This window comes from Salminus brasiliensis, chromosome 3 (genome assembly GCF_030463535.1).
Source record: "Salminus brasiliensis chromosome 3, fSalBra1.hap2, whole genome shotgun sequence".
Lineage (NCBI taxonomy): Eukaryota > Metazoa > Chordata > Actinopteri > Characiformes > Bryconidae > Salminus > Salminus brasiliensis.
In genome coordinates this window covers 27,173,239-27,200,112 of record NC_132880.1, presented here as the reverse complement: position 1 = coordinate 27,200,112, position 26,874 = coordinate 27,173,239, and the positions used below count along the sequence as shown (strand labels likewise).

The window sequence follows — 26,874 nt, the reverse complement described above, 5'->3', positions numbered from 1 at the left end:
TTAAATGACTAATAATCACTTAATATATGACTTGTTTTATTGTTATTATTATTATTATTATTATTATTATTATTATTAGAGTCCACCCTGTGACCTGTATTATTTTATTTTCTCCAACATTCAGCCCACATATGATGTGTCTGACTAAGCAGAGCTATTTATTTCTAATAAAGTAAAACACACAGCCTGAGTCAAAGCATGTCAGTTTATTAATCTCTCCTTTTTTTATTAATTAATTCTCAAACGTGGATCAAAAAATGAATGACACGATTCCAGGATGTGACGGCGCTTCCTGCCGTTGGTATTTCCTGTGGTCCCCCTCCCTCAGCCCGGCGGTGGGGAGATGGTGAACCGGTTACAGGACCGAGAGTCGGAGAGACCAACCGGCGAACAAGAGCGAAAAAGAGCCCCAGAGCTAAACTTTCGGTCCGCTGTCGTGTGGCTTTTATAAGTGGATGATTTTTTTTATACCTTTTAGTCCTTAACAAGCTGTCGCCGTGTGAAAGGTGAAGGTCTTAATCTTAGCCGAGTGAGAGTCAGACAGAGAGCAGCTCCTCTGGTTCGAGGGAAGGAAAAACACTCTCCTTCACTCTCGGGAGTCTTTACGAGGGTTTGGTTTAGTTGTCAGCTGGGAATAATTACGGAGGTAAACGGAGGAGCTGCTGCTGCTGGTGGAGGAGGAGGACGACACGGTGGTGAGCCTGCCTGCCTGCCTGCCTGTCTGTCTGTCTGCCTGCCCTATAACGACAAACACCGAGAGCAGACGAGCTGCTAGTCGTATGAAGCTCAGGCCGAGCTGACCCTCAGAGACGGTCTCATCAGCCGCGGCGTAGACCGACGACCGCGGCGGGGGAGAGGAGGACTGATAGCCGTTAGCCGAGCTCCAACTGCCCCACAGCGGCTCCGCAGAGACTAAACACCACCAGCCGTGAGCGGGGCTCCAGCTCTAGACAGCCAGCTGACTGGAATCCGGGCAGAGACCTCATGAATGGAAATCGGTACTACAGGTAGGTTTACGGGCTCTGCCCCGAGGCGTCAGCTCAGCTACCTGGTGCTGCTAGCTAGCCCTAAGTGTCTCCTGTGTCTTCTGTCCACTGGAGTGGCATTTTCACCCGGCACTCAGCTCACTGCCCCTTACTGCTGGCTGCTTGGAGGCACTTGGCTTTAGGTTAGATTAGACTACAGTGATCAGAAGTACACACTGTAAGTTTGGGGGGTTGGAGCTTGCTCGTCTGTGTGACGGTTGGTGAGGATCGGTCGGTTGGAGGGGGTCCCGACGTGCTCGCGCATTTCCACGTCACGGCGCTGCGGCTCGACTGTCACGCACAGGTGGTGTGGCGATCAGGTGCTGCTGCTTGTGTCTGTCTGTCTCTGTGTGTGTGTGTGTGTTTGTGAGTATTTAGCTCCTTGTGGGGACTTGAAGTCTGTTAGGGAGGGAGGGAGGGGGGCATTTGACAGACATTTGACACAAGAGGGAAACTATCTGAATCGATAGGAACATCTGTAGTGATCCAGATGTTACAATAACTCTTCCTCACAAGGATAGTAATACAAACTCTGTGTGTGTGTGTGGCCACATAGGGGAGGGTGGGGGAGGCTTGTAAGCGCTCGTTGTCATGGTGACTAAGTTGCCGGTTGCTGTGTCACTGAAGTAGCAGCACAGAAATGAGAGTTTCTGCTCTGGTGACTGGTTTCACCCAGCTGGTTTAAGTGGAAAAGACACGGAATCAGGCCCCTGCTGATAAAACAGAGAAGTATTAACGGTGGTTGGTCAGGTTGATGATCAGATTAGTACTGTGGGGTTCTAGTCTTCATGTGGTTTATTCCAAGAACCTCCAACCAGTTCCTGCAGTTTTAAGAAAATAACTTTTTCCCCCTCCATCATGGCTTGTCTGTTGTCCTGTTCAGAAGCTTTCTGCTACGATACTGATGTTGAAATCTTCAATATCAACTGATGCAGATCCTAAAGGATTTTGTTCCTTTAAAAACAGCTGCACTTTAAAATGAGCTGTTGAGCATCCAAACGTAGGCAGTCATGATCAAACCACTCATACATGAGGGAAGACATGTAAATCTATAAATATATCTTTTTATAAAAACACAGTCCTCTTGGGCCCCCAAGCTGTTTGATCGATCGTGAGGCCAGAATGAAGACTTTGTTGGTTGAATGAAGGGATGTATGTTTTTTTCACAATTTAGTCAGATGTGTTGAGCAATATGATGGTATTTTATCATTATCATCGTTATTAATGCCACAATGTGCTTTTCTAATGATATTGTGATCTCATTAGTACTTCGGAAATGCTGACCAACTGCATGTTTGGTTGCAAACAGACCATAATAGTAATTTTGGGTAAATGGGTAAATTTGATGTAGTGCTGGGCAGTGTGTGCAAAGTGTTAAATAAAATATTTGAGATTATAGTTCTCGAAAAACTAAAGGTTGGGGGGGGGGACTCTCATTTGTATTTAAAGTTCAGTGTTCATATACTTTAAAATATGTGTGTAGAAGGCAAGCAGTAATTACAGATTTACCTATTTGTACCTATATTTATTTAGGACTGTTATGTTTTGCTTTAAAAAAAAAAGTACACTACACTTTGTTAAATATGCTTATTTGTAGTAAAAAATAAGCCGCTGTTAAAAAAAAAAGTTCTGTTCGCATGTTTTTAGTACTGATCTGTACTAAAAACATCCCAAATATGAACTATACCATGGTAGAATTTTTTTTGTCCATACCTTCCACTGCTACAGATACCCATCGTTTATATAGATTTGTCATCTCAACTACTAGTGGTATTGTTAATGCTTTTGAAGGTTTCATTAGACTGTGTGATTAGACTGGTGGAAGTGCAGCAGATGTTGAATAAAAGTCACTGTATTCAGTACGGAAGAGTAGTTTTTATAAATCTGTCTCTACTGATGGATTTTCTCTGTATTGCGATAAATATAGTGTATTGTAAAAATATTTAAATATTGTGTGTGATAGTATTTCCATCATATCGTCCAGCCATATTATAAACCCTCTCTGCCTTCTACCCACTCTGTTCTGCAGCCAGGAACCTGCTGCTATGCTTACTGTAGCTTTTCATGAATTCCAGGTTGAGCTGTGTGTTTGTGTGTGTGTCACTATTCAGCTGTGTGATCAGATCTGTATTTAGAGAGTGTGTGTGTGTGTGACTCGTTGTTACAGGTGGGCATGTGGTGAGATATGGAAGCACCTGTTTTCCTCTTATTGCTAGTTAGTATAGGGTTGGTTTCCATGGAGAGAGGGCAGCCACATGGGTGCTGTCGGCATGGCAACGGCACCCTGGGAACTCCTAAGAATCAGTTGGAACAGCAGAGTTCCCTTCAGGTGACTTCCAGCATCAAGCCTCACTCTGAATCCGCTGGAAATCTGCTGGAAATCCTGTTAAAATACACACCTGTTGGCGTCCGTCAGTCGATCAATACACATGTCTGCAATGTAGCGAGATACTGGGACTGAATCCAACTGGATCCACAGTAAAATGCAGAAAGCCTCATGCACCATTGCTTCAAATGTTCCAGACCCAGTTTCTCCAAAGCTTTTTGGTATAAGGAAAGACCCAACTGGTAGACTGTGTGTGTTCGGTGTGATGCTCAGTCTACCTTTCAGCTCAAATTCAGCTTTGTGCTAGGGCAAATTCACTCCTGCTCTTCTGTAGTACAGTATGCCTGTTTGAATGGTGTTTGAAAAATCAGTCAAATCAGTAAATTTCGGTCAGGGGTTTGTGAAGCTTACTGTCAACATTGGATTGATGTGCTGTTACCTGTTGTCCTGGTTAAGTAAGTATTAAAAAGAAATAAAACATTTATATTAACTTAAAACAGTATTTAAGTAACCAATGACACTGCAAAATATTTAACCAGGAAAGAAACTGGGAAGCTTTTAGTCATGTGCAATATGGATGAATTTTGCTAAAGAATCATTGACTATTTTCCAAACTAAAAAATAAGGTTTTGTAATGCATTATAATTCCTTAAATACCTTTTCTATATAGCTCTACCAAAAGTATTATTACAATATATAGTGGCATGCATGTTTGACACCCCTGGTCAACTGTGAACAGTTAAGTGAGTAAAAGATGGCCTGATTTCCAAAATACATTATGTTAAAGATCAGCACACATGTTTTATAATTTAGCAGTTTAATTCACTGTATAAAGAGTATACAGTGGGTTCATGCCTGGGGTAGGAAAGTGAGTATAGTGAATCACAATAAAATTTAAATATTTATGCAGCCCTTGGAATCTTTCGAAAAACATGTTAAATGTGTGATTTATAGTGTGATGTTTGAGTAACTTGCATGTACAGTCTAGTTGTAGTCCTTAAGAATGAGTACTTTTGCGTTTTATTCAAAAGGGGAAGATTAGTCAGGGCAAAAAGATGACTTAATCGTCTGATGTCATCGTGTCTCAGTTTGATCAGTGATGGTTCATTGCTTAGTCAGAGAGCAGGCTTTGACGGAGTGAGTTTTCTGAGTTTTACTGAATTTTCACTTTTGTGTGTGGGTTGCGAGTGTCTGCATTGTCTTTGATGTCAGCTGCAGTGGTGTTTCCAATATGTAGGCATTTAGAGGAAACTCTTGAGGTTGTACCCCACGACGAATCTCAATCGTCAGTCCTCTTGTGTTGATATTCAGAGCTGACAGATGATTGTTGCTCTAGACTGGGCAAACCCCCATCCCCACCCCCGAATGAAATGAGCTGTTGTAAAATCTGTGGATTAGGCATACCCTTGAGCAGCCGTCATGTTCCTTTGCCTGATAGAAACAATGGGCTACTACCTTTTTCTTTATACAGAAATGGGTAGTATTTAGCTAAGGTTCATTATTATCCCTGCTTACCAGTATTCAGATGCATGCCACATGGATTTAGCATATTTCTATGGTATATTTTTATTCGACCTGTACCCTCCAGTGTTGATCAAAAAATCAAAGATGAGAAAGAAAGACTGGATTATAGAAAAGCTTTTCTTGTATTGAACGAACATCTTCAGACAATGACTTCATCCACGTTGCCAATGAAACCAAGCTTATGTGTACCAGAAAGCCCCTCGAGTGTTCCAGAAATTCTGACTCAGAGCTGAAAGCGGTTAGCGAGTACAAGTAGGTATATGGGCTGTCAGCAATCCGGGCATTAATACATCCTATTGCCCATGTTTAGTCTTAAAGATAATCACTAGTAAGAAAAAAGTAAGACTTTTTACAGTGATTTGCAATTGTGAGACATGTTTGATATTTCTATGTACATATCTATTAATTTTGATACATAAACACTTATAGAGCTGGGCAATATGACAGTATTTTATCATGCCGTGATACATTTTGTTATCGTGATAACAATATGCTTTATTAAAGCATATGGAGGATACTGTTAAACACTTCAGGCTTCAAATCAGCTTCAGGTTTCATTACAAACAGTGTAATTAGACTGTTTTTATTAGATGAAGTGCAGCAGATGTTAAATAAAATTAACTGTATTCAGTACAGGAGAGTCTTTGAATAGTTGTTTATAAGAATCTGTCGCCACTGATGTTTTTAGTCTGTAATTACATGCATTGTGATAAATATCATCTATTGCAAAAAAAGTCTTTAAATATCATGATATAGTATTTTTACCATTTTGCCCAGCCCTAACTAAATATACTCTGGATTTGCATTACAAGGATTCTTTTTCCTTGTAACATTACAAATGCAATAAAATGAATAAAATCCAGATGTTTGCAGAGTGGTGTAGCCATCTAAGATTTGGCCTAGTTATTCTGAGACTGCAGCTTCACCAGGAGTGAATTAGTCTTTCTCTGGGTGGTTGTCCCTCTTCCCTTGGTGTGTAACTAGCCAACATGGGCATCATTTCGAAGATGGAACAGTTGCAATGGCGTTGGTAGTGAAGGTCAGAAATAATACAGTTGGCGCTGTATTAGTCACCCTCCCAGTACTGGTTGCATTGTGTAATAGTGTCTTTAGCTAGTGGGTGAAAATAAAAAATGATTAAATTAAGGGAGAATGCTGATTATTTAGCGCAGTATCCCAGCATTGCCTAAATGTTCTGATTTTCTGGAGTACATATAAATGCATGATCTATATGTTTGAAATATTTATAAAATCTGAAAATGTCAATAAAATTTGTTATTCCACTAATAATCAATCCCAATGTGTGTATGCAGGAGCCGTTGGGGCTGCGCCCCTGTTCTCCGTGCCACGGAGGCCTGGCTATGGCACCATGGGGAAGCCCATCAAGCTGCTGGCCAACTGCTTCCAGGTGGACATCCCCAAAATGGACGTCTACCTGTACGAGGTGGACATCAAGCCGGAGAGATGTCCTCGGCGTGTCAACAGGTGCTTAATGCGCATACAGTACAAAATCATCATCTTTTGAACACTGTTAATGGATATCCTGGATTTTCACAAAGAGTTGACTGTATACATTCTTTCACTCCTCTCATTCGATGTTTCTCTGTGTGCGATCCAGGAAGTGCCTCAGAAATTGTTCAAACTAATTTGACTGGGGGGGGGGGGGGGGCTATGTATTAATTGCAGCTATATGTAGTTGCAATTAAAATGATTCAACCTCCACTGAAAATGAGTTTTATTAGCAACATTTATAAAATATCAGCTGTTTGCAGCAAACCAATCAAACAATAACAATTTAAAGGCTTAACACAACTAATATAACAAGTTGTTTCTCCAAGTTCAACACAGAATTCCACTGCAGCCTCAGGATTATTCAACCCCTTCAAGCGTCTTCAGTTCTTAGTAGATCACCATTCTGCTGTTATTAGTCAGTTAGTTGTTGATGTCATCATGCGTTTCTTGCGCTAACTAGGAACAGTTTGGGACACATGTGAACCATGGAATATTCACCACAGTTTAACCATAATAGTGCAGAATACAGTTTACTGCTGCTGTTACTTTTTACAGTAATAATTTCCTCTGAGTCTGAGCAGTTGTCTGTCACGTGAACAGATCTTGTGGATAAAACAGCTACATAACTGCAGTGCCATCACTCTGGTGTGTGAGTGGAGAGCAGAGTTCTATTCGTGGGAGGCGTGGGAGTCTCACATGGACATGGACTGAGTGTAACAAGGAGAGATCTATAAGCCATTGAAATTTAGAACGACGGACTCCACATTTAAAAACAAGAACAACAAAGGCTAAACACTTTCAGACTGAAAACTAAAAGTACTCTCTCACATTTGTCTCCCTTTTTAAGAGGTTTTCTATGGGGTTCAAGTCAGGTGACTGTGACAACCACTCGATCGTTAATTTGAGATGCTTGGGATCATTGTTCTGTTGAAAAAGTACTGTCAATACAAGAATATTCTCTTAAGCAGTTAAACATAAACATGTTGACGCCACTACTAAGCTTATCTGTCGTGTCATCCTCTAGGGAGGTGGTGGACTCCATGGTGCAGCATTTTAAGGTGACCATCTTTGGGGACAGAAGACCAGTCTATGATGGAAAGAGGAGCCTCTACACAGCACAACCACTACCAGTGGCTACGGGAGGGGTAAGACGCTTGACCCTCACACCAGGGCTGTATTCTTACCTTTTAGTTTGGAGGCTAAGATCATTAGAGTAAAGCGTATTTTGCTTTGGATAAAGAAAAGGCTTGCGTAATCAAAACTATTTGATTGTTCATGCAAATTATTTGGCACATGTACAGATAGCTCAGTGATCTTTTTTTATTATTATTATTCAAATTTGCAAAAATAAACAGAGGGTTTCAGACTTTTTAATCACATTCTTGGCACTTACATGCCTTCGATGCATAAAATCATCCAGATTCGGGCCAGCAGCGATTTTCATGCACATTCAGAGTGTGGAGTTTACTCAGACTGGTGTAATTAAAGAAACTGGCTGCAGGGCTTTTAATGAAAATGCCTTGTTGGTTGGGTCAGAATTTGTTAACCACTCCACAAAGAACCAAGGCTGTTTTGAGAGCAAAATGAGGCCTTACTCAGTCTTAGCATGTTCCTAATAAAGTGTATTTTGTCTCTTGTTGCCACGTTCCAGACATTTTACCAAGTTAGCAAGGGAATGGATTACACAAGTGCACTGAGATCAAAAACTGTTGGAATTGCAAATGCAAACATGAAGTCCTATGTGCACGCGCACACACACACACACACACACACACACACACACACACACACACAACCTTGTGCTTCTGTGGTTATGAGCCATGAACTAGTCATATCAGCCCTTTCACAGAAACCCTAAGTCATGCTGCCATCATTTTCCAGGTGGATCTAGATGTGACCTTGCCTGGTGAGGGTGGTAAGGATCGGCCCTTTAAAGTGTCCATCAAGTTTGTGTCACTAGTCAGCTGGCATATGTTGCACGAGGTGCTAACGGGTCGGAGCATGCCTGAGCCTGTAGAGCTGGACAAGCCAATCAGCACCAACCCTGTCCATGCTGTTGATGTGGTCTTGCGCCACCTGCCATCCATGAGGTAAGCTAGTCAATCATCAGTCAGTATCACAAAATAACAGATTTAGATGTAATTGCACAAAGCATCGCCAGTTCAATACTGCGTTTTGGCAGTTTAAGTGGGCGTGGATCGGATTGGTGTTTGATTTTGCCTATAAACAGTTTTTTGTTTGTTTGTTTGTTTGTTTGTAGTCCATTTTGGAATTGAAGGGAGTATTGTCTCTGTCTCTTTCCACAGGTACACCCCAGTGGGACGGTCCTTTTTCTCTTCTCCTGAGGGCTATGATTATCCACTGGGTGGGGGCAGGGAGGTGTGGTTTGGATTCCACCAGTCAGTTCGACCAGCTATGTGGAAAATGATGCTGAACATAGATGGTTAGTACTGCATTACCATATTGGTTGATGTGGAAGAGATTTACAAGGTGATGAGCGGGGAACTGGCCCAGCATTGACCTGACGTTTCATTAATGTTATGTATGAGCATGCGCCAGTTTGTTAAAGCCTGTCTTTCTGTTCATGTTTCTTCTGAATACAGTGTCTGCTACAGCCTTCTACAAAGCCCAGCAGGTAATCCAGTTCATGTGTGAGGTTCTCGACATCCACAACATCGATGAGCAGCCCCGTCCTCTTACAGACTCCCACAGGGTCAAATTCACCAAAGAAATCAAAGGTGTGTGTGTGTGACTATGGATGGCATTACCTATCTATTATAAGCCTTCTGTGGTGACAGGAGGGCCCTAGTGATGACATCCTGGGTGTACCTGGTTTAATGTACAGATGCCTTTGAACTAGTAACATACATGTGGATCCTGAAGTTGGTCCCATTGTTTTCTTCTCAGTTGTGTAGGCTAGTAATTTGGAATGTCTGGTTCTTCCCTCAGGTCTGAAGGTGGAAGTGACCCACTGTGGCACCATGAGGAGGAAGTACAGGGTGTGTAATGTCACTCGCCGGCCTGCCAGCCATCAAACGTGAGTCATCCTAAGGCTGCTTTAACTGCAGTCATACGTTTTAAGGATGTTTGAACATTTTGAGATTTTGAACAATAGCAGGTCTTCTGACTGTGTTCAACTTCTGACTGCTCTTTTAATAGCTTTAAAGAATTTCCACACACCATAGTTTCTTATTTTTGCCATCTGTAGCTCTCTCTGATGCTATAGGTTGTTAAAGGGACTGTCTTTGTTTGCTAGTTTGAATAGTATATCTATAAATTGTATAAATTAATAGCTATATTAAACACCTTATTAAGACTAAATTGGCTTATTGTTTTTGGTCAGCAATGGGTTTGGTTGCTTGTATGTGTGTATGCCAAGATTTGATGTTTTTCTCCCTACATCATGGAAGATCTACTGCATTTTCATACCCTCAGGTTTCCTCTGCAACTGGAGAACGGTCAGACCGTGGAGAGAACTGTGGCGCAGTACTTCCGAGAGAAATACAACCTGCAGCTCAAATATCCCCATCTGCCCTGTCTGCAGGTGGGCCAAGAGCAGAAGCACACCTATCTGCCTCTAGAGGTGAGAGCTACTTGCCCTTCACTGTTAATGTTTAATAGTGAAGGTAGTTTACTGTGTTCTAGTGGGACGTCCTCAAGACATGCTCATATTTTTGTTGAGCTGGAGGAATAAGCTCATGGTCACTGTGTTGGTCTTGGAATGCATAGAGGCCCCTGAGAAAATCCGCCCCCTGTGGTAAACACAATACAAACGCAGAAGCTTACTTCTGGTTTCTGCAGAAGTCCATGCAGGAACCTTTCTTGTACCACTTTGGAAACAGGAGTGTAGGTAGTTATCACAAAACAATATTTATTTTAGTATTTAGTAATTGTGATACACAATATGCTTTTCTAATCTCCTCAATGATCAATTACATACAGCAAAATAAGTCTGATTTAATTTATTTTCTGATTTAATTTAAGTGCAGCATATTATTTATAAAAAAACACTGTAATAAGTATAGGAGAGTGTTTTGAATAGCAGATTTGAGGAATCTGTGTGGCCGATTAGGGCATATTTCTGGTGCGCCATTCTGGTGTCCTCAAGAGTTTAGAGTCTGCAGTGTGGAACTATTTAACAGTGGAACATGAAAACATGGCATCATATCTGAAACTCACTGAAGCACTCTTTTACCAATGGGGGGGCCGTTCACCTTGGTTTTTATACCAGCACTGAAGAACCGAGTGGAGGCTAACGCTAATGCTAATACACATATGCAATAGAAATCCAATCATAGCACATTTACCCACTATAAACCAGTTATTTCACATCAGTAGTTGACAGATAGATGTCAGCACCAGTACCACTGCACACACAGTAAGTGGCTTGACTGCAGTATTGTTAAGGAACTGGGAGCTGATTGGTCAGGGAGGTGAGTCAGACTGGATTGGAGACATTAAACACTATAAAACTAAACTAAATAAATCAGTCCAGACTGTCTCCTTATAGAAACTGATACTAAAAATAAAGGGATTTTAATTGAGTATTAATCAGCAGCTTGTCTAATCTTGGATTATTTAAACAAATACAAAGATCGGTTTGGTATCGGGTGATACCAACTCAGCACGAAGAGCCCGGATCGGTTCAGGGTTGAAAAATAACATGATCGGGACACCCCTACTAAGCATTTATGGACAAGCATAAGTATATGATCATAGTTGTCTGAGCGTTTGGTGTATTTTTGGGAGATTCTGGTGGGATACCTGATTGTGCTCGGAGTTCAAGAGACCAACTCTAATTCTGTTTCTGTCTTTTGTTGGTTTGTAGTGATAAGTTTGCAATTTGAACAATTGACCATGCATCTGCAGGTCAATTTAAAGTTGTGTTTACCAGTCTGAACATTTTCCACAAGAGGGAGCTATTGACTCACGTCATTTGTGAGCTCGTTGTTTCAGTGTATTTTGGATCTTTGAAAGGCTGTGTTTGGCTCTAAAAACAACAAACCACTTGATTAATCATCAGCATGTACAGTAGATTATTCTGTTACTAATTTAGTAAAAATGTTAGCTAAACAAAATCTGTTCATATGTTGAGTCAATTGCTGTTTGGATAGATTTCTGACTGTCTGAGGTAATTTTTTTACTAACATACGTGTTTATCATACTTGTTGTCTCTATTCTGGTGCTTCTAGTGCATGATTGAATGCTTTCCTGTTTCTCTTGTGCTTGTCAATACTTTTCAGTGCCAGTGCAAATAGAAGTGTGTGTGTGTATATGTAACTGGTTTTCAACTAATCTGTGCTTATACAGGTGTGCAATATTGTAGCCGGGCAGCGCTGCATAAAGAAACTGACCGACAACCAGACCTCCACCATGATCAAAGCCACAGCTCGTTCGGCACCAGACAGACAAGAGGAGATCAGCAGATTGGTGAGGGTCGCATTACCACCTAGTGGCCTGCCGAAGTAGTAAAAGTTTAGTCCAGAACCGCTAGAGAGCTAGGTGGGGGAAAAGTCCTCCACTGCCCCCAGCTTGAAATCAACCTCGACTTCTAAGAGCAGCAGAAATGTGTGGGGAGGGCGAGTTATTATTCTTAGGTTCTGTTGTTTTGTGTTAAATATGTAATATTTAAATAATATCTCTCTCTCTCTCTCTCTCTCTCTGCCTCTCTGCCTCTCTGCCTCTCTCTCTCTCTGCCTCTCTCTCTCTCTCTCTCTCTCTCTCTCTCTCTGCCTCTCTGCCTCTCTCCATCGCAGGTGCGCAGTGCGAACTACGAGGCAGACCCCTTCGTGCAGGAGTTTCAGTTCTGCGTGCGGGACGAGATGGCCGAGGTGACGGGCCGCGTCCTGCCCGCCCCCATGCTGCAGTACGGCGGCAGGGTGAGCTCTGAACACTTTCTGGTACCTTCTCTCCTTTCAATCACGACACTTACGTGTGTGTTTTGTTTGTTGGTGTGCCGTGCTTCTGGGTGTAGTTGGGTAGAAAACGGGTAATGTTGAGTTGACCTGGTTTGATTTGAGTTAAAATTGTTTGATTTATTTGGTAGTGTAGACCATTAGTGTGTTCTGGGGGTTGGAGTGTGTGTGTGTGTGTGTGGGGGGGGGGGGGGGTTTGTCACCAATGTTTTCTTCTGCGAGTTCTTGCAGGACAGTTGCATGGAAAAGTTTGGGGAGCCTTGGTCAAAGTTTCTGTTACAGCGGCAGTTCTTTTTTTGTTTGTTTTGTTTTTTTGGAAAGCAGTGGTATTCCTGAGTGGGCTAATCTAATATATTAATTCCAAAAAAAGTGGTCTGGTAGGTTTTTACAGGAGTTTTTCTGGCCATGTTGCATGTCTTCATGTACTTGCATCACATGCGCAACCTCTAAAATAGGATCAGACACTTTTTTTCTAGTAACCTAATGGAGCCGATGGCACTATTGTTCTGTAGACAGTAACAATAAGTCTCTTTTTAATGGTTTAAAACCTAAAAAATTACACTGATGAGTGACAACTGTAGTTATATGATCTATATTAATTATATAATAAATATAGAAATATAATTTCTGAATACTCCTCTCTGAACTACTCCACTGACGAAATGATTCAACCACTCTAAAAGGAGACCGCATCAATTTTTAAATACTTGTCCACATTGCTCGGTGCAGTTACATATTGTTAGCAGAGAGGTATCTAAATCCTCAAATAATCCTCTGAAAATGTACAGACTTACTATAAATGAGTAGCAGAACTAGTCAGCGAAAGGTATGAAGTTTGTTTTTAAAAGGTTTAAGCAAGATCAGTGTATCATTTTTATGTCATTCAATTTCAAAGTGAAAATAATAGGTTTATAAGTAATATAAAAAATAAATATTAAACATAAGTTTAGACATCCTCCTCACAAAAAATTAAGTGAGTAACCTCTAAACAAGCCAGATGCATTTTGGAAACAAGTCTTTTGGACTAAAGTTAAAATTGAACTTTTTGGTCGCTATGAGGGAAGGTATGTTTAAAGAAAAGAAAAAGTGTGCAGAATTACATTAAAAATAACTCTCCACCATCACAGCGTCTGTAAAAGTAAAAAAACAAAATAAAACCAAAAGAAATAAATAAAGCTGAAGATGAAAAGATAATTGCTTCTACAACAGGATAAGGATCTTACACACTCAACATCCCCAATAAACTACTTCAAACATAAGTTTTTGCCATGATCCTCACAGTCCCTCAACTTAAACATCATAAAGGATAGATCTCAAATGATCAGTAGCAAGATGACTCAAGAATCTCAGAGAAAAAAAAAGCTAATTTCTTAGCTTAGACTCTTATAAAACAAGCTGTTTACAAGCTGTGATACTCGCTTGTAAAGGGTGGGGGGGGGGGTTATTTACTGACCATGCAGGGTGCCCACATTTTTATTTTGAAACTATAAATGGTGGGAAAATGGTGAAAAAAAAACCATTACCCGTTTTACCCGTTAACTACAATTCTGACCAAAGGTGCCCTAACTTTTGCATGCCTGTGTGTGTGCGCATATCTGCATCAGGCAGATATGAAAAGCCGTCTGTTATAGTGTTCTGTGATCTGTGTGTCTACGTTCTCAGACTCTAGCCCAACAAAATCACTTATCATATTTTAATTTTATTTATTCATTTATTTTTCCCAGCTTTTCAAATCTTCAAAAAATAATCCATATCCTCCACTTCTACCTGGAAATCAGGCATTATGAGCTCAGTCTCTGCCTTATGTTCTTTCATTTAACAAAGATTAAGCTCGACCTCGCAATCATAATCAATCACTCGGTTTGCTCTCACATGCACTTTTTTAGTATTGGGCACCATTGTGAAATTGTGTAAATACTTTGTGGAAATGAAAAAACAATGCAAAGAAACCTTGTTTCTTGTTTTTGCTAAAGAAGAAGAAAGGGCCCTTTTACACAAAGGAAATATTTTTTGGACCCCCCCCAAAAAACAGATGCTATTTTTTCATCATCATTAATACATGAGTGTTATTTGTCCTTAAAATGTTTAGAGCCTTTAGAGGCTCTTCTATTACCAGCACATGCCGAACGAACAAAATCTGTAGTATTTTTGACAATAATTGTGTAACTCATACAGCATGCTATGTACACCGGTTTTGTGAAAACTTGAAACTGCACTGCATGGACTGAGGGAGGGTGTCTGTGTCTGTGAGGGCGTGTTGAGTACATGACGCTAGGTTTGTCTGTGTGTGTCTGTAGAATCGTACAGTGGCCACCCCAAGCCATGGTGTATGGGACATGAGAGGGAAGCAGTTCCATACTGGTGTAGAAATCAAAATGTGGGCTATCGCCTGCTTTGCCACCCAGAGACAGTGCCGAGAGGAGATCCTCAAGTATGTTTTTTATTTCCAGTTCTGCTGTTCTCAATTTATTTTTAGTATAAGCAGAATTCTTTAATGTATAAAACCAGTATATTTCAATAGTTTTTAGTAATAGTTTTGAGGTGTGTGTTATCTTTTAGAGATTAAAACTGTGTAATATTTATATACTCTAAATATACAGACAGAGATCCAGAAGTCTAGCCATTCATTCACAACAGCACACACCACTGGGACAGTCAGGAGAGTCAGTTTTTAGTGCTGAAATGTATAGTCTTCAGAACACTAAGTCCAGTCTAAAAATTAGAAAATGCTTATGTCCTAGAAACATATTTTGAAATGATCTCCCATCCCTGTTTGCTTTATAGATAGTTTTTATAGATCTAATTTAATAATTAATATATCTTGTGCAGGAGTTTTACAGACCAGCTGCGTAAGATCTCCAAAGATGCAGGCATGCCCATCCAAGGCCAGCCATGCTTTTGCAAGTATGCTCAGGGAGCAGACAGCGTGGAGCCCATGTTCAGACACTTGAAGAACACCTATGCTGGCCTGCAGCTCATCATCGTCATTCTGCCTGGGAAAACGCCCGTCTACGGTAAAGATCTGCAACAGAAACAGTAAAAACACTCACCTAGACCAACCAATGCAACCAATATGCTCCGTAGGTATCGTTAGATTGACCAAGGCAACTCGCACTGTCCTCTGCTAAACACTGTTTTTTACGGTCTTATTATATGCACACATACACACATTCGCCCTGTTGTCCTACTCACGTGCAGGTTTGTGTGTTCTCGCTATTTCAATGTCTGCATAGTGTCATTTGTGCGCTGCCTTCTTTAAATGTGTGCAGCGGAGGTGAAGCGCGTTGGAGACACTCTTCTGGGAATGGCCACTCAATGTGTGCAGGTGAAGAACGTGGTGAAGACTTCTCCACAGACTCTCTCCAACCTCTGCCTCAAGATCAACGTCAAACTTGGTGGCATCAACAACATCCTGGTCCCCCATCAGCGGTACGGTTTCTCAGCATGTACTGTAGCCGTGCAGTTGTGTACAGTGGAAAGGGTTTAATAGGTCATCCCTCTGTCTTTTTAGTCCATCTGTGTTCCAGCAGCCAGTTATCTTCCTCGGTGCTGATGTCACTCACCCTCCTGCAGGAGATGGAAAAAAGCCCTCAATTGCTGCGGTGAGGAAATTCGCTCCGTCCCTCACTCTCCTTCCTTCCACCCCACCCCACCCCATCTCTAATTTGTACCATTTCTCTCCCCATCTCTTTCTGGCCCATGTCTCTCTCTCTCTCTCTCACTCACTCACTCACATTCTTTTCCATAACCACTAAATACAAGATAAATGAAGGCAAATGACTCTCTCACAAACATCCTCTGTGTGTTCATGTTCTACACATAGGTGGTGGGCAGTATGGATGCCCACCCTAGTCGGTACTGTGCAACAGTGCGTGTCCAGAGGCCCAGGCAAGAGATTATCCAGGACTTGGCCTCCATGGTTCGAGAACTGCTCATTCAGTTCTACAAATCCACCCGCTACAAGCCCACCAGACTCATCTTCTACAGGGACGGCGTGTCCGAGGGACAGTTCAGACAGGTTAGAGCTGCTAACATGAGGCATTGTGAGTTATCTTGGGACTCCTTTGCCAGGTTTTTTTTTTTTTTTTGTGGGAATCATTATTTTTTACAAAATGTGATATCCCTGTAGGTGCTGTACTATGAGCTGCTGGCCATTCGCGAGGCCTGTATCAGTCTGGAGAGAGAGTACCAACCTGGCATCACATATATTGTTGTCCAGAAGCGCCACCACACACGCCTTTTCTGCGCTGACCGTAACGAGAGGGTGGGAAAGAGCTTCAGAATGAAACCAGCTTTAACATCCTTCATCAGCACCCTTACAGCAGAGCTTACTACTTACTCTCTTGTTCTCTCCCTTGCCTTCTCAGGTTGGACGGAGTGGTAACATTCCTGCTGGCACGACGGTGGACACGGATATCACCCATCCATACGAGTTTGACTTTTACCTTTGCAGTCATGCTGGAATACAGGTAAACACACTGATGTAAATGCACTGTTTTATCTGCCACACTGTACATCTCTGCCCTGTTAACTCCAAGTTTGATGATTTCATAACCCTATTATGTGTATAGTTTTATGCGAATAGCAAATTAAGATACTTGAGATGTGTGATTTAACTCTGAGTGAAGATGATTTAAACTAAACAATAAAATAATGTACATTTCAGTCTTTAAATAACATTATGCTATTGAGTAGTCAGAATGATTTGTTAGAGCATCTACTTGTGCCATCCCTGTCCATGAGCCCAGTTTTAACACTCTGGTCTCTAACCGTTCTCAGGGCACGAGCCGGCCCTCACACTACCACGTGCTGTGGGACGACAACTGCTTCACTGCTGACGAGTTTCAGCTGCTAACCTACCAGCTGTGCCACACTTACGTGCGCTGCACGCGCTCTGTGTCCATCCCGGCACCAGCCTACTATGCCCACCTGGTTGCCTTCCGAGCTCGCTACCACCTGGTGGACAAGGAACATGACAGGTGAGTGCTTGTGACTGGCATTGTTGGCTATAGGGAGGTGCTAGTAATAATAGATTTTCACTAGTAGTGAACAATATTAAGAAGTAAGTTACACTACATGGACATTTGCTTGTTCATTGTTTTCAGAAAAATCTAATTCCTCCTGCTTTTCTGTGGAGTAACTGAGCCCAGATTAAAACTATTAACCCTCAATTAAAGCTAGCAATGGACAGGATGGTTTAGACTGGGAATTAAGGTGGTGGTTCAGTATTTTAGATTGGGTTGCATGCAAAATATTAAATTACACCTCTTGTTTTAATATGACACATTACCACATTTAATATGATGTTTAATATATATATATATATATATATATATATATATATATATATACATACATACATACACATATATATACAGTGGGGAGAACAAGTATTTGATACACTGCTGATTTTTCAGGTTTTTCCACTTGCAAAGCATGTAGAAGACTGTAATTTTTATCATAGGTACTCTTCAACTGTGAGTGATGGAATCTAAAACAAAAATCCAGAAAAATACATTGTATGATTTTTAAATAATTAATTTCCATTTTATTGTGGGAAATAAGTATTTGATCATCTATCAACCAGTAAGAATTTTGGCTCTCACAGACATGTTACTTCTTCTTTAAGAAGCCCTCCTGTTCTCCACTCATTACCTGTATTAACTGCACCTGTTTGAACTCGTTACCTGTATAAAAGACACCTGTCCACACACTCAATCAGTCAGACTCCAGCATCTCCACAATGCCCAAGACCAGAGAGCTTTGTAAGGACATCAGGGATAAAATTGTAGACCTGCACAAGGCTGGGATGGGCTACAGGACAATAGGCAAGCAGCTTTGTGAGAAGGCAACAACTGTTGGTGCAATTATTAGAAAATGGAAGAAATGCAAAATAACGGATAATCTCCCTCGGTCTGGGGCGCCATGCGAGATCTCACCTCGTGGAGCATCAATGATCTTGAGGAAGGTGAGGAATGAGCCCAGAATTACACGGCAGGACCTGGTCAATGACCTGAATAGAGCTGGGACCACAGTCTCAAAGAAATCAGTAACGCTCTACGCCGTCAAGGATTAAAATCCTGCAGTGCACGCAAGGTGCCCTTCCTCAAGCCAACGCATGTCAAAGCCCGTCTGAAGTTTGCAAATGACCATCTGAATGATCCAGAGGAGGAATGGGAGAAGGTCATGTGGTCTGATGAGACAAAAATAGAACTTTTTGGTTTAAACTCCACTCGTCATGTTTGGAGGAAGAAGAATGATGAGTACAACCCCAAGAACACCATCCCAACCGTGAAGCATGGCGGTGGAAACATCATTCTTTGGGGATGCTTTTCTGCAAAGGGGACAGGACGACTGCACCGTATTGTGGGAAGGATGGATGGGGCCATGTATCGTGAGATTTTGGCCAACAACCTCCTTCCCTCAGTAAGAGCACTGAAGATGGGTCGTGGCTGGGTCTTCCAGCATGATAACGACCCAAAACACACAGCCAGGGCAACTAAAGAGTGGCTCCGTAGGAAACATCTTAAGGTCCTGGAGTGGCCAAGCCAGTCTCCAGACCTGAATCCAATAGAAAATCTTTGGAGGGAGCTTAAAGTCCGTGTGGCCCAGCGACAGCCACGAAACCTGAAGGCTCTGGAGGAGATCTGTATGGAGGAGTGGGCCAAAATCCCTGCTGCAGTGTGTGCAAACCTTGTCAAGAACTACAGGAAACGTCTCATCTCTGTAATTGCAAACAAAGGTTTCTGTACCAAATATTAAGTTTCTTTTTCTGGTGTATCAAATACTTATTTCCCACAATAAAATGGAAATTAATTATTTAAAAATCATCCAATGTATTTTTCTGGATTTTTGTTTTAGATTCCATCACTCACAGTTGAAGAGTACCTATGATAAAAATTACAGTCTTCTACATGCTTTGCAAGTGGGAAAACCTGAAAAATCAGCAGTGTATCAAATACTTGTTCTCCCCACTGTATATATATATAATTTTACATTATCGCCTTAACTTTTGGTTTTGGGACAAATAAAACACCTAATGAAAACAAAGTGCTAATGTAAAAGTTCCATTAAATGCCTGTTTAATAGTAATAACTATTTATGACTGGCTTACTATGTGTAAGTGGCAGGTATACTAGTAACACTACTAGTATCTGTGCATCTGTTAGCTAGAAGGTTATAAAATAGTCTATAGTCACTAATATACTATAGTGTCTATAGTATTTTTTGCAGGCTAGTCAATTTTTTTTAATGTACGTGTTTCAATCCTGTTTTCTACCTCTCTCAGTGCGGAAGGAAGTCATGTGTCCGGGCAGAGCAATGGTCGGGACCCTCAGGCTCTGGCCAAAGCCGTGCAGATTCACCACGACACCCTGAGGACCATGTACTTCGCCTAGCCTCTCCTCCTCATCGCTAGCACACACCTTTCAGTCACTTGGCATCATGCACTGAGCTGGTGAAGGCTCCTCTCTGTTGCACTGGCAAGCAACCACAGGCTGCCCTGCTGCTAAAATGAACCAAACGTAACTAAAACCAACGGGAGGGGCGGGATTAACACTGTTATGCAATAGAATAGAGAGAAAACAGCCAGTCTTTTCCAAGAACCCACTCCTTTCTTATTTTATTTTTTTTTGTCTCTTGGTTTTTGTTTTGTTTTGGGGGTTTTTGCACTTCTTGACACATTGATCTGTGAGTCCCAAAAAAGAGGTGTGGCAGTTTTACTGTTATTTATTAGTGTTGAGTTTGTGTTTGACTGACTGACTCTCTGTCTGTCTCTGTGTGTTTGTGTGTGTGTCTCTCTAAGCCTCAAAGAGCCTTTCTTATAATACTAAGGAAAATCAGCGCAAATTAAGCAAATTGCTTGTTGTAAATGCAGTCGTGAAGGTCAAGTACTTTTTTTTAGGACTCTATTCAACTAAAGAAAAGCTCACCATCAGAGGTCAGGAGGGGGCCAGGAAACTGCTCAGACTTTGTTAATGGTTCTTTTCATGCTAATCATGGCTTACATTTGATTTGAGGAAGATGATTGGCCCTCACAGAAGGTCATTAGGTTTAAAACAAATCAAATGGCACATTTGGTGCTTGGCCCCCTTACATGTAGAGATCTGTGATCTATGGTCAGAATCTAATCGGTGCTTCATATGGTTGCTTTGAGGCACTTAACATGTTTTGTCCCGTTTTTATGCCTGTGTCTGTGTGTGTGTGTGTTTTCAGCAAGGTTCTGATGTGACCCTGACTTTTTTATTTTATTTAATTTTATTTGACATTTTTATATATATAAACCTACTTATCGGCTGTTATAAAAATGAGGTTTTTACATTTGTGTCCATGCACTGCCCAGAAAACATCACAGGCCTCAGCTCGTTCATGATTACCCCCTTCTGTTATTTTTTTTTCCCTTCTTCTCCACAAGCAGAAAGTGACACATTAGCTAAGAACTGCGCTCGCACTTAAAGTACAACCTCTGAACATCCATTAAATTTAACCCAAGGTTGGTAAAAGATTTCTGTGCTGTTCTAAAGTAGGTGGGGTGGGGGTGCGCCTAAACATGTCACTGTGCTCTTTAAATGTAGTCATTGGCGTGTGGTCATGGCCTCCAGAAGGTACTGAAGAAGTATGTTGACCCAGCTTCATGCAACAATGGTGAATGATCTACATCTTGCTCGCTCGCATCGATATTTTGATGCACACCTTATGTCTTTGAGGCTGTTTACAAACCTTATTTTGCTTTTATCGAAAATCTGTGAATCTGTGAAAGCTTTTCATTCTTTCACTGTTGACCAACGCTGTCCAAAAAGACTGAGTGCAATAAGCCAACTGTAGACGGCTCTGGTATATTGTTCTATATTGAAATACGATCACGAACACTGTTTGTGGGCTGATGTGGCATTTTACCAAGGAAGTTGAATGGTGGGAACAAGCAGGTGGCTTCATTTAAATCTTGAGAACGCAAAGCAAGTGTTTGGAGCTGTTGGAGTGTTTTTATATAAGTTTGTCTGTGTTAGAAATGGGATTTGTGTTTGAGACGGGTCACGTTGGCAGAAGGTAGTTGCGTATTTTAGACAAAAGTGCCTGGAGAACACCTTCTAAATAAAACTGGGCCAACGTGTGGAGAGGCTGAGTGTCCGTGCCATTGACCCTTGCGCTGCAGCTGCTTTAGGAGTTCAGCCGAATTAAGTTTTTGAAACGTGGACAGTGAAACTAAGACCAAGAGTTTGACCAGGTTAACTGTATCTTTCGAGCATCTCTGAAGAGAATGCTCTGCACCCTTAAGAATTTGTCTTCACATTTTGGAATGTACTGCAGAATCAAAGGGCATTTCTTCCTCTCGTTCAGTGGCTCTTTCTCTTTTTCTTTTCTTGTTTTCCCTCCCCTCCTCTCTGTATGATGGGCGAAAGCATATACTGCCAATGCCGAAAAGCAGTAACTGCACTAATGCTTTCCAAAAGTGAGTAAGCTTTAAATAGCCCATTACTCAACACTTTAAGCACAAAGGCCTCTATATAGTACCAAAAAAGGTTCTTTGTCAGTTCTTTAGAGAACCATACATGACCGAGCCATTTGGTTTATGCTAATAGATGGATCCTAGTGTCCATGATTCTTTCTATAATTATTGCCTTTACTAAAGAACCCTTTAAGAACCTTTTTGAAGGTGCATTTCTTAGGCTACCAGATCCTTTTCTATAGTAAGGGATAGTTGGGCCAAATGTACTAACAGTGCTAATCAAAGCTAGCAGCCACCAATTAGCATTATGCAAATTATATCATGCCATTGGGTGGATACTAGCTGTTGTTTTTTGTTTGTTTGTTTTCGGTCAAACTCTTCCTTAAATATGACTCCAGCGATTACTGTTCTGGAAGTAAATGGGCCTTTTGCTCCTGGAGTACAGTGGTTGTGAAGGGAAATCTGGATTTCCTTCGATTTTATATTTAACATGCTAACATTTGTTGAGCTCTGGACAGCTCAAGCTTTTGCCGACAGCCGCGACTGACTTTTTCTTTTTTTGTGTGGGGGGGGCATCTTGTTATCAAGTTATTGGATCAAACCGATGTGCCTCGGTAGCTGGAGATGGTCGTGAGAGTTCATTCTGGACTGTGGATCGAGGGCTGCTGTTGCATTTGTCAACCGTGTGAGCTCGGCTTGCCTGTCTCGTTGGCTTTTGCCAAGTATGGTGCTGCGTTTTCTTCCTCTCTCCCTAAAGCCATGGAACCAGGGTGGGTTTTTTTTCCCCCACTAAGTTAGATAAACCCCATGTGTGGGTGTACCAATTCCATTCAGTTTGATACGGTGATGTCTCAAAAATAGTGATGCAATATGCTATGTATATAATATGTTTATATGCAGATGCATCGGCATAATGATGCACATATTTTCAGGTTTGATGCAGTCCTATTCAGTTCGTTTTAGGATGCTACACATTTAGCTTATACAATTTAGTTCAGTACAGATCAATAAAAGTTTTCTTTCAGAAGGATTTCAGTTCCCCCTGAAAAATTCCTAGTAATTACTAGATACCTAGTTTGATTGGTTCCACAAAACGTCATCAATGAAAGGCCCTGGAGTTCTGAGCAATACCGCTTTACATTTTGACACATCGTATCAAATTGTTTCAATACACCCTCAGCCCAAAGTGAAGGCAGTCCATTTAGACTGCTTCTATTGGGCAGGCTTGACTTTGGGCTCAAGTTATCTGACTAAATATAAGAAATCCATCTTTGTTATTTACCCCACCAGTGTAGCTGCTAATCCAAACGATACCACAAAGAGATCTGTGTTTGTAAAGAGAGAGTGAGAGAGTGTCTGTGTGTGGGATGATGATGATGATGATGATGATGATGACATTACTGCACTCAGTTTGGGCTAAAGACCTAAGGTGCTAAGAGGTGCGGTGCTGTAATTTTGGGAATTGGCTTATGTCGACCACCATTCCCTTGACGTTCCACAGCTAACCGTGAATCCTCACCATGTTTCTTTTGGTTTGTCTTTTCTTATAAAGGAGTTTTTCCTCTTCAGAATGTGGATTTGGGCTTTAAAGCCTAGTTTGGTGCAGGTTGAGTCTGATTCTTGAGCTGGTTCAAGAGCAATTAGAACCATTTGTAAGGTTAGCTTGTTCAAGTTTGCAGTTCAATGGTTCATTTCGACTTCTGTATCCAAGGGCCAGGTGTTCAAAACCCTTTAACTAAATCCAAATGACTAAAAACTAACTCTTACAATGTACCAGGTGTTCATAATTTCCCTTGACGTGTATTTATTTTAAAGGACTTAAACATGGGTTGTGAAGCATGTTTAATATTCTGTACCCTTAATGGGGTGCTCAGTGTTTAGCTGGTCCTTTACACACAGTAAGAACTGAAAATCTGCACAGTTGGAGGGTGTTTTGAGGGCGTTCTACAGATTACGAATTCCTGTACTCGTCACATTTTACTCCATAGCACTTCCCAGTGTTCCTGAAAGACAAACCTCTAATTGATCATTTATTCCACCACTCCCTGTTTCCTTCAGATGTTCTCTCTGTTCAGTGTCACTGTGCAGTGTAAACGGACCCCGACTGTAAATCCTAAATGTAAATCTAGTCTATTAAGCGAATGGCTGCCTTGTTTCATGAAAAAGCCACGTTGGGCTGCTGTTTTAACAGCTTTGGTGCGCTGCACTGTGAAAACTCCCAAAGTGTGCATACGTTTGAAGCGTAACTGTTACTTCTCTGGCACTACCAGCATTTCATTTTACTTGAACTTGAAGTTGAGCTCGAGTCAGTGTGGCATGCAGCTGTGCATGTGTGACCGTAGGAGTTCCGTCGTTTTGTCCTGTAAATGATAACAGCATTCTGTCTACTCAAGTTGCCACGGAAATAGCTGCTCAGGCGGGGCCCAGTAGGTGGGGCATTTCATGTGGGGAGGAGGGTGGAGCAGTTGTTGTGAGGGTGGAGCATAAACTGTGATGTAATCCACTCTGCCCCCCTCCGCGTTGCTGAAAGCTGGAATACGAATGCCTTGGCTCAAAGCATTTTTAATTAAGAGCAGACGTATATTTGTATATTTAAAGAATGGATCTGTATAGTGCACACCACTTATTTTTGCTAACAAAGTCTATGAGAGATACAAGATGGTAATATAACATTTAATATTAAATAATAATAATAATAAGAGTGTCTAATAATAATAATAATAATAACCGGTTGAAAATGCAATAGACTGTTGACCTCTAGATTTGTTTTTGTCTTGTTTTTAGAACTGTAAACTTGAGTTTTAAGGGTTACCACATTGTCCTATGGTATTGGAGTTGTGTTAAAGGGGAAAGTTCACCTGATTTCACATTTGAGCACTTCCAAATACTTTTTAAGGGATTTTCTAGGAACCTTAGACAGTTTTTATGTCAATAGCTTAATTGATTTGTTAAACCTAATCTCTTTGTCGACAACGTTTGTTCATTAAAAAAAAAAGAAAAACATCCCTAGAGCCTAAAGCCTAAACTGCCTTTGCACACTCAAATCTCACACATGTATTCATGTATCAACGCTGTGTTGAAAGTAGTCATATCTATCTTTGATCATATCAGCTTTGCCGGGACACGAGAAAACAAAAATTCTGAGCATTATCAACATTCAGAATGGCCAAAATAACCAAATTTAATATTTTGATTCAATTGAAGGTTATTTCTTCATTGGAAATATTGTAACTCTAATTCAGGCCACCTTTCTGGCAACTTCAGGATTTGTTTACATGCAGTACAGTTTTCTGTTGGGATTTGAGGGTCTTGTATTCAGTTTGAATGTCCAACACAGAGCTGTATATATACAAAAAAAAGCCTTCCTCCAAAGATTGTAAATCAGTCCAGGAACCTGAACCCTCGTAATCCGCTGCGAACCCAGGAAAAGATCAATGATTTTATTTCTGGGATCAAAATTTTCTTTCTTAAAACCAAAATAAAAAATAGAAATGTGGTTTACAGAGCAGATAACTAATTACTAATAACTAAAACCATTGCAAAGAATACCAGGTCTTACTTTTTTTGTTTCATATTTTATACTTATATAAAATTTCTGATTAAAGGAAATTGTCTACAGATCAGTTGGCGTATATAAAGAGATACATTTTATTTGATTCAAATCTATTTTGCAAACGATCACTGTTGGACCGAAAGTTCTTGAAACTTCATTGATTGACATAAACTGTTTAGAACTGTTTGGTGCTTCCAAAATGTCCAAATTCCAAAAATCTAACAGGGATCAGATGTGATTTCAGAGTGAACTCCCTTTTTTAAGTGACGCATGTTGTTGAATATGTGGTTGAGCCTTCAATCCTCTCGTTCTTCCTGTTTAGTTTTCAGTTTGGGGCTTAAGAACAGATCTGAAAAGCTGCCCTTTAAAAGTCCACGTTGAATGGGTTATCGAAGCCATTCACAGAAATGATGTGACGGTTTTATCCAATGTATAAACGGTTTGAAATGTTAACTGTGTTTTTCTTTTTTTTTTTTTTTCTGACAAATACAGTAGAGGTTAAGGTTCAAGAGGAGGTGAAGAGTGAGTGGACTGTGCCTTTCTCGATGGTGCTGATCTCAAACTAGTTAATAAAGGACAAAAAAAAAAAGACTTTTAAAATGTTCAAAGGGCACAACAAGCCTCTGTCTACATTGAAGATGAGTATATATTGATACCTGATATACTGTATAATGTGTGTATGTGTTAAAAGTGTGTGTAACTGTACTTTGTTTGCCAAGAACACATTGACATACTAGGTTTGCCAGTTACATCGTGTCAGGACCAAACTTTTCAGGAGTGTCTGTGGTCGAGTTTAGGGCACTTGGCATGGCATCAGCAGCCATTTGGACACTGATTAAGTAGGCTTGGAACAAAAGCTGCAGAAAGCCTCTCTGGCGCCTTTCCTCCGTCTGTGTCGAAACCTGTTTAGTTTGCCGGTCTACAATATTCCAATTGTTAGCTGTTGCGTGTCGTCTTTTACCAAATAGCAATAATGAGCTGTAATTTGATGCTTTGTCATTTTACGTCGTAAGCGTAGGCCAAAGTACGCTAATATGCTTGAAAGGGAATTTACCTGTAGCACTCCAGTCTTTGGGTTTCATCCTCGGCTTCCATCTGATTTACCACTCACAAAAACGCATTGTAGTTTAGGAGACTAACTTTTAAGGTATAATTTAAGGAGCTGACCTCAAGTTACCTTGACCTTCTGGTTAAAACTGTAAAGTTGTTACAGTTAGCACAGAATTTCTACGTTACTGATTAATTCATCTGTCTCAGACATGGGTTTCCTAAAAGAAAATGTCCTAGTTGTTAGCCAGAGCTGCTAAACGCTTGGGTCCGTGCACTGTAGTGCCATGTCAGTTCCCTCTCATCCTGAAGGCATTCCATGAAAAATCTCCAAAAGCATCTCCTCTCGTACTGGAGTGCATATTTCTTCATATACACCATAATCCATTTTCCTTTGGTTACAGTACATAGTGCATAATGCTGTTAATCGCCTGATAATGGAACTTTTTTTTTTTTTTTTTTTTTAAATACAACTATTATAATTTAGTTTTGTCCGGTCTTAACATTTATCTGATTCTGGTCTTTCA

General features: G+C 40.9%; 1 protein-coding gene across 2 annotated transcripts; it reads left to right on the top strand.

Annotated features, from left to right (window-relative positions):
• Nucleotides 1–323: 323 nt before the first annotated feature.
• Nucleotides 324–26,874, top strand: ago3b (argonaute RISC catalytic component 3b). Of its 2 annotated transcripts, none has more exons than XM_072675778.1 (19): nt 324–1,007; nt 6,189–6,360; nt 7,412–7,532; nt 8,269–8,477; nt 8,694–8,830; nt 8,991–9,125; nt 9,337–9,424; nt 9,823–9,970; nt 11,698–11,817; nt 12,144–12,266; nt 14,600–14,733; nt 15,132–15,316; nt 15,572–15,731; nt 15,814–15,904; nt 16,126–16,320; nt 16,432–16,566; nt 16,670–16,771; nt 17,082–17,281; nt 19,591–26,874. In XM_072675778.1, the coding sequence occupies exons 1-19, from the start codon at nt 989–991 to the stop codon at nt 19,697–19,699; spliced, it is 2,583 nt and encodes an 860-aa protein (XP_072531879.1). In that variant the 5' UTR covers nt 324–988; the 3' UTR covers nt 19,700–26,874. The 2 variants fall into 2 exon arrangements, with proteins under 2 accessions (XP_072531879.1, XP_072531878.1); XM_072675777.1 differs by having other exon boundaries at nt 12,144–12,287.

Bases quoted from the DNA above. Each gene is read 5' to 3' on its own strand.
- ago3b (XM_072675777.1), top strand. The intron at 9,126-9,336 runs GTGTGTGTGTGT...TTCTTCCCTCAG, and splicing joins ATTCACCAAAGAAATCAAAG to GTCTGAAGGTGGAAGTGACC. The intron at 9,971-11,697 runs GTGAGAGCTACT...GTGCTTATACAG, and splicing joins ACACCTATCTGCCTCTAGAG to GTGTGCAATATTGTAGCCGG.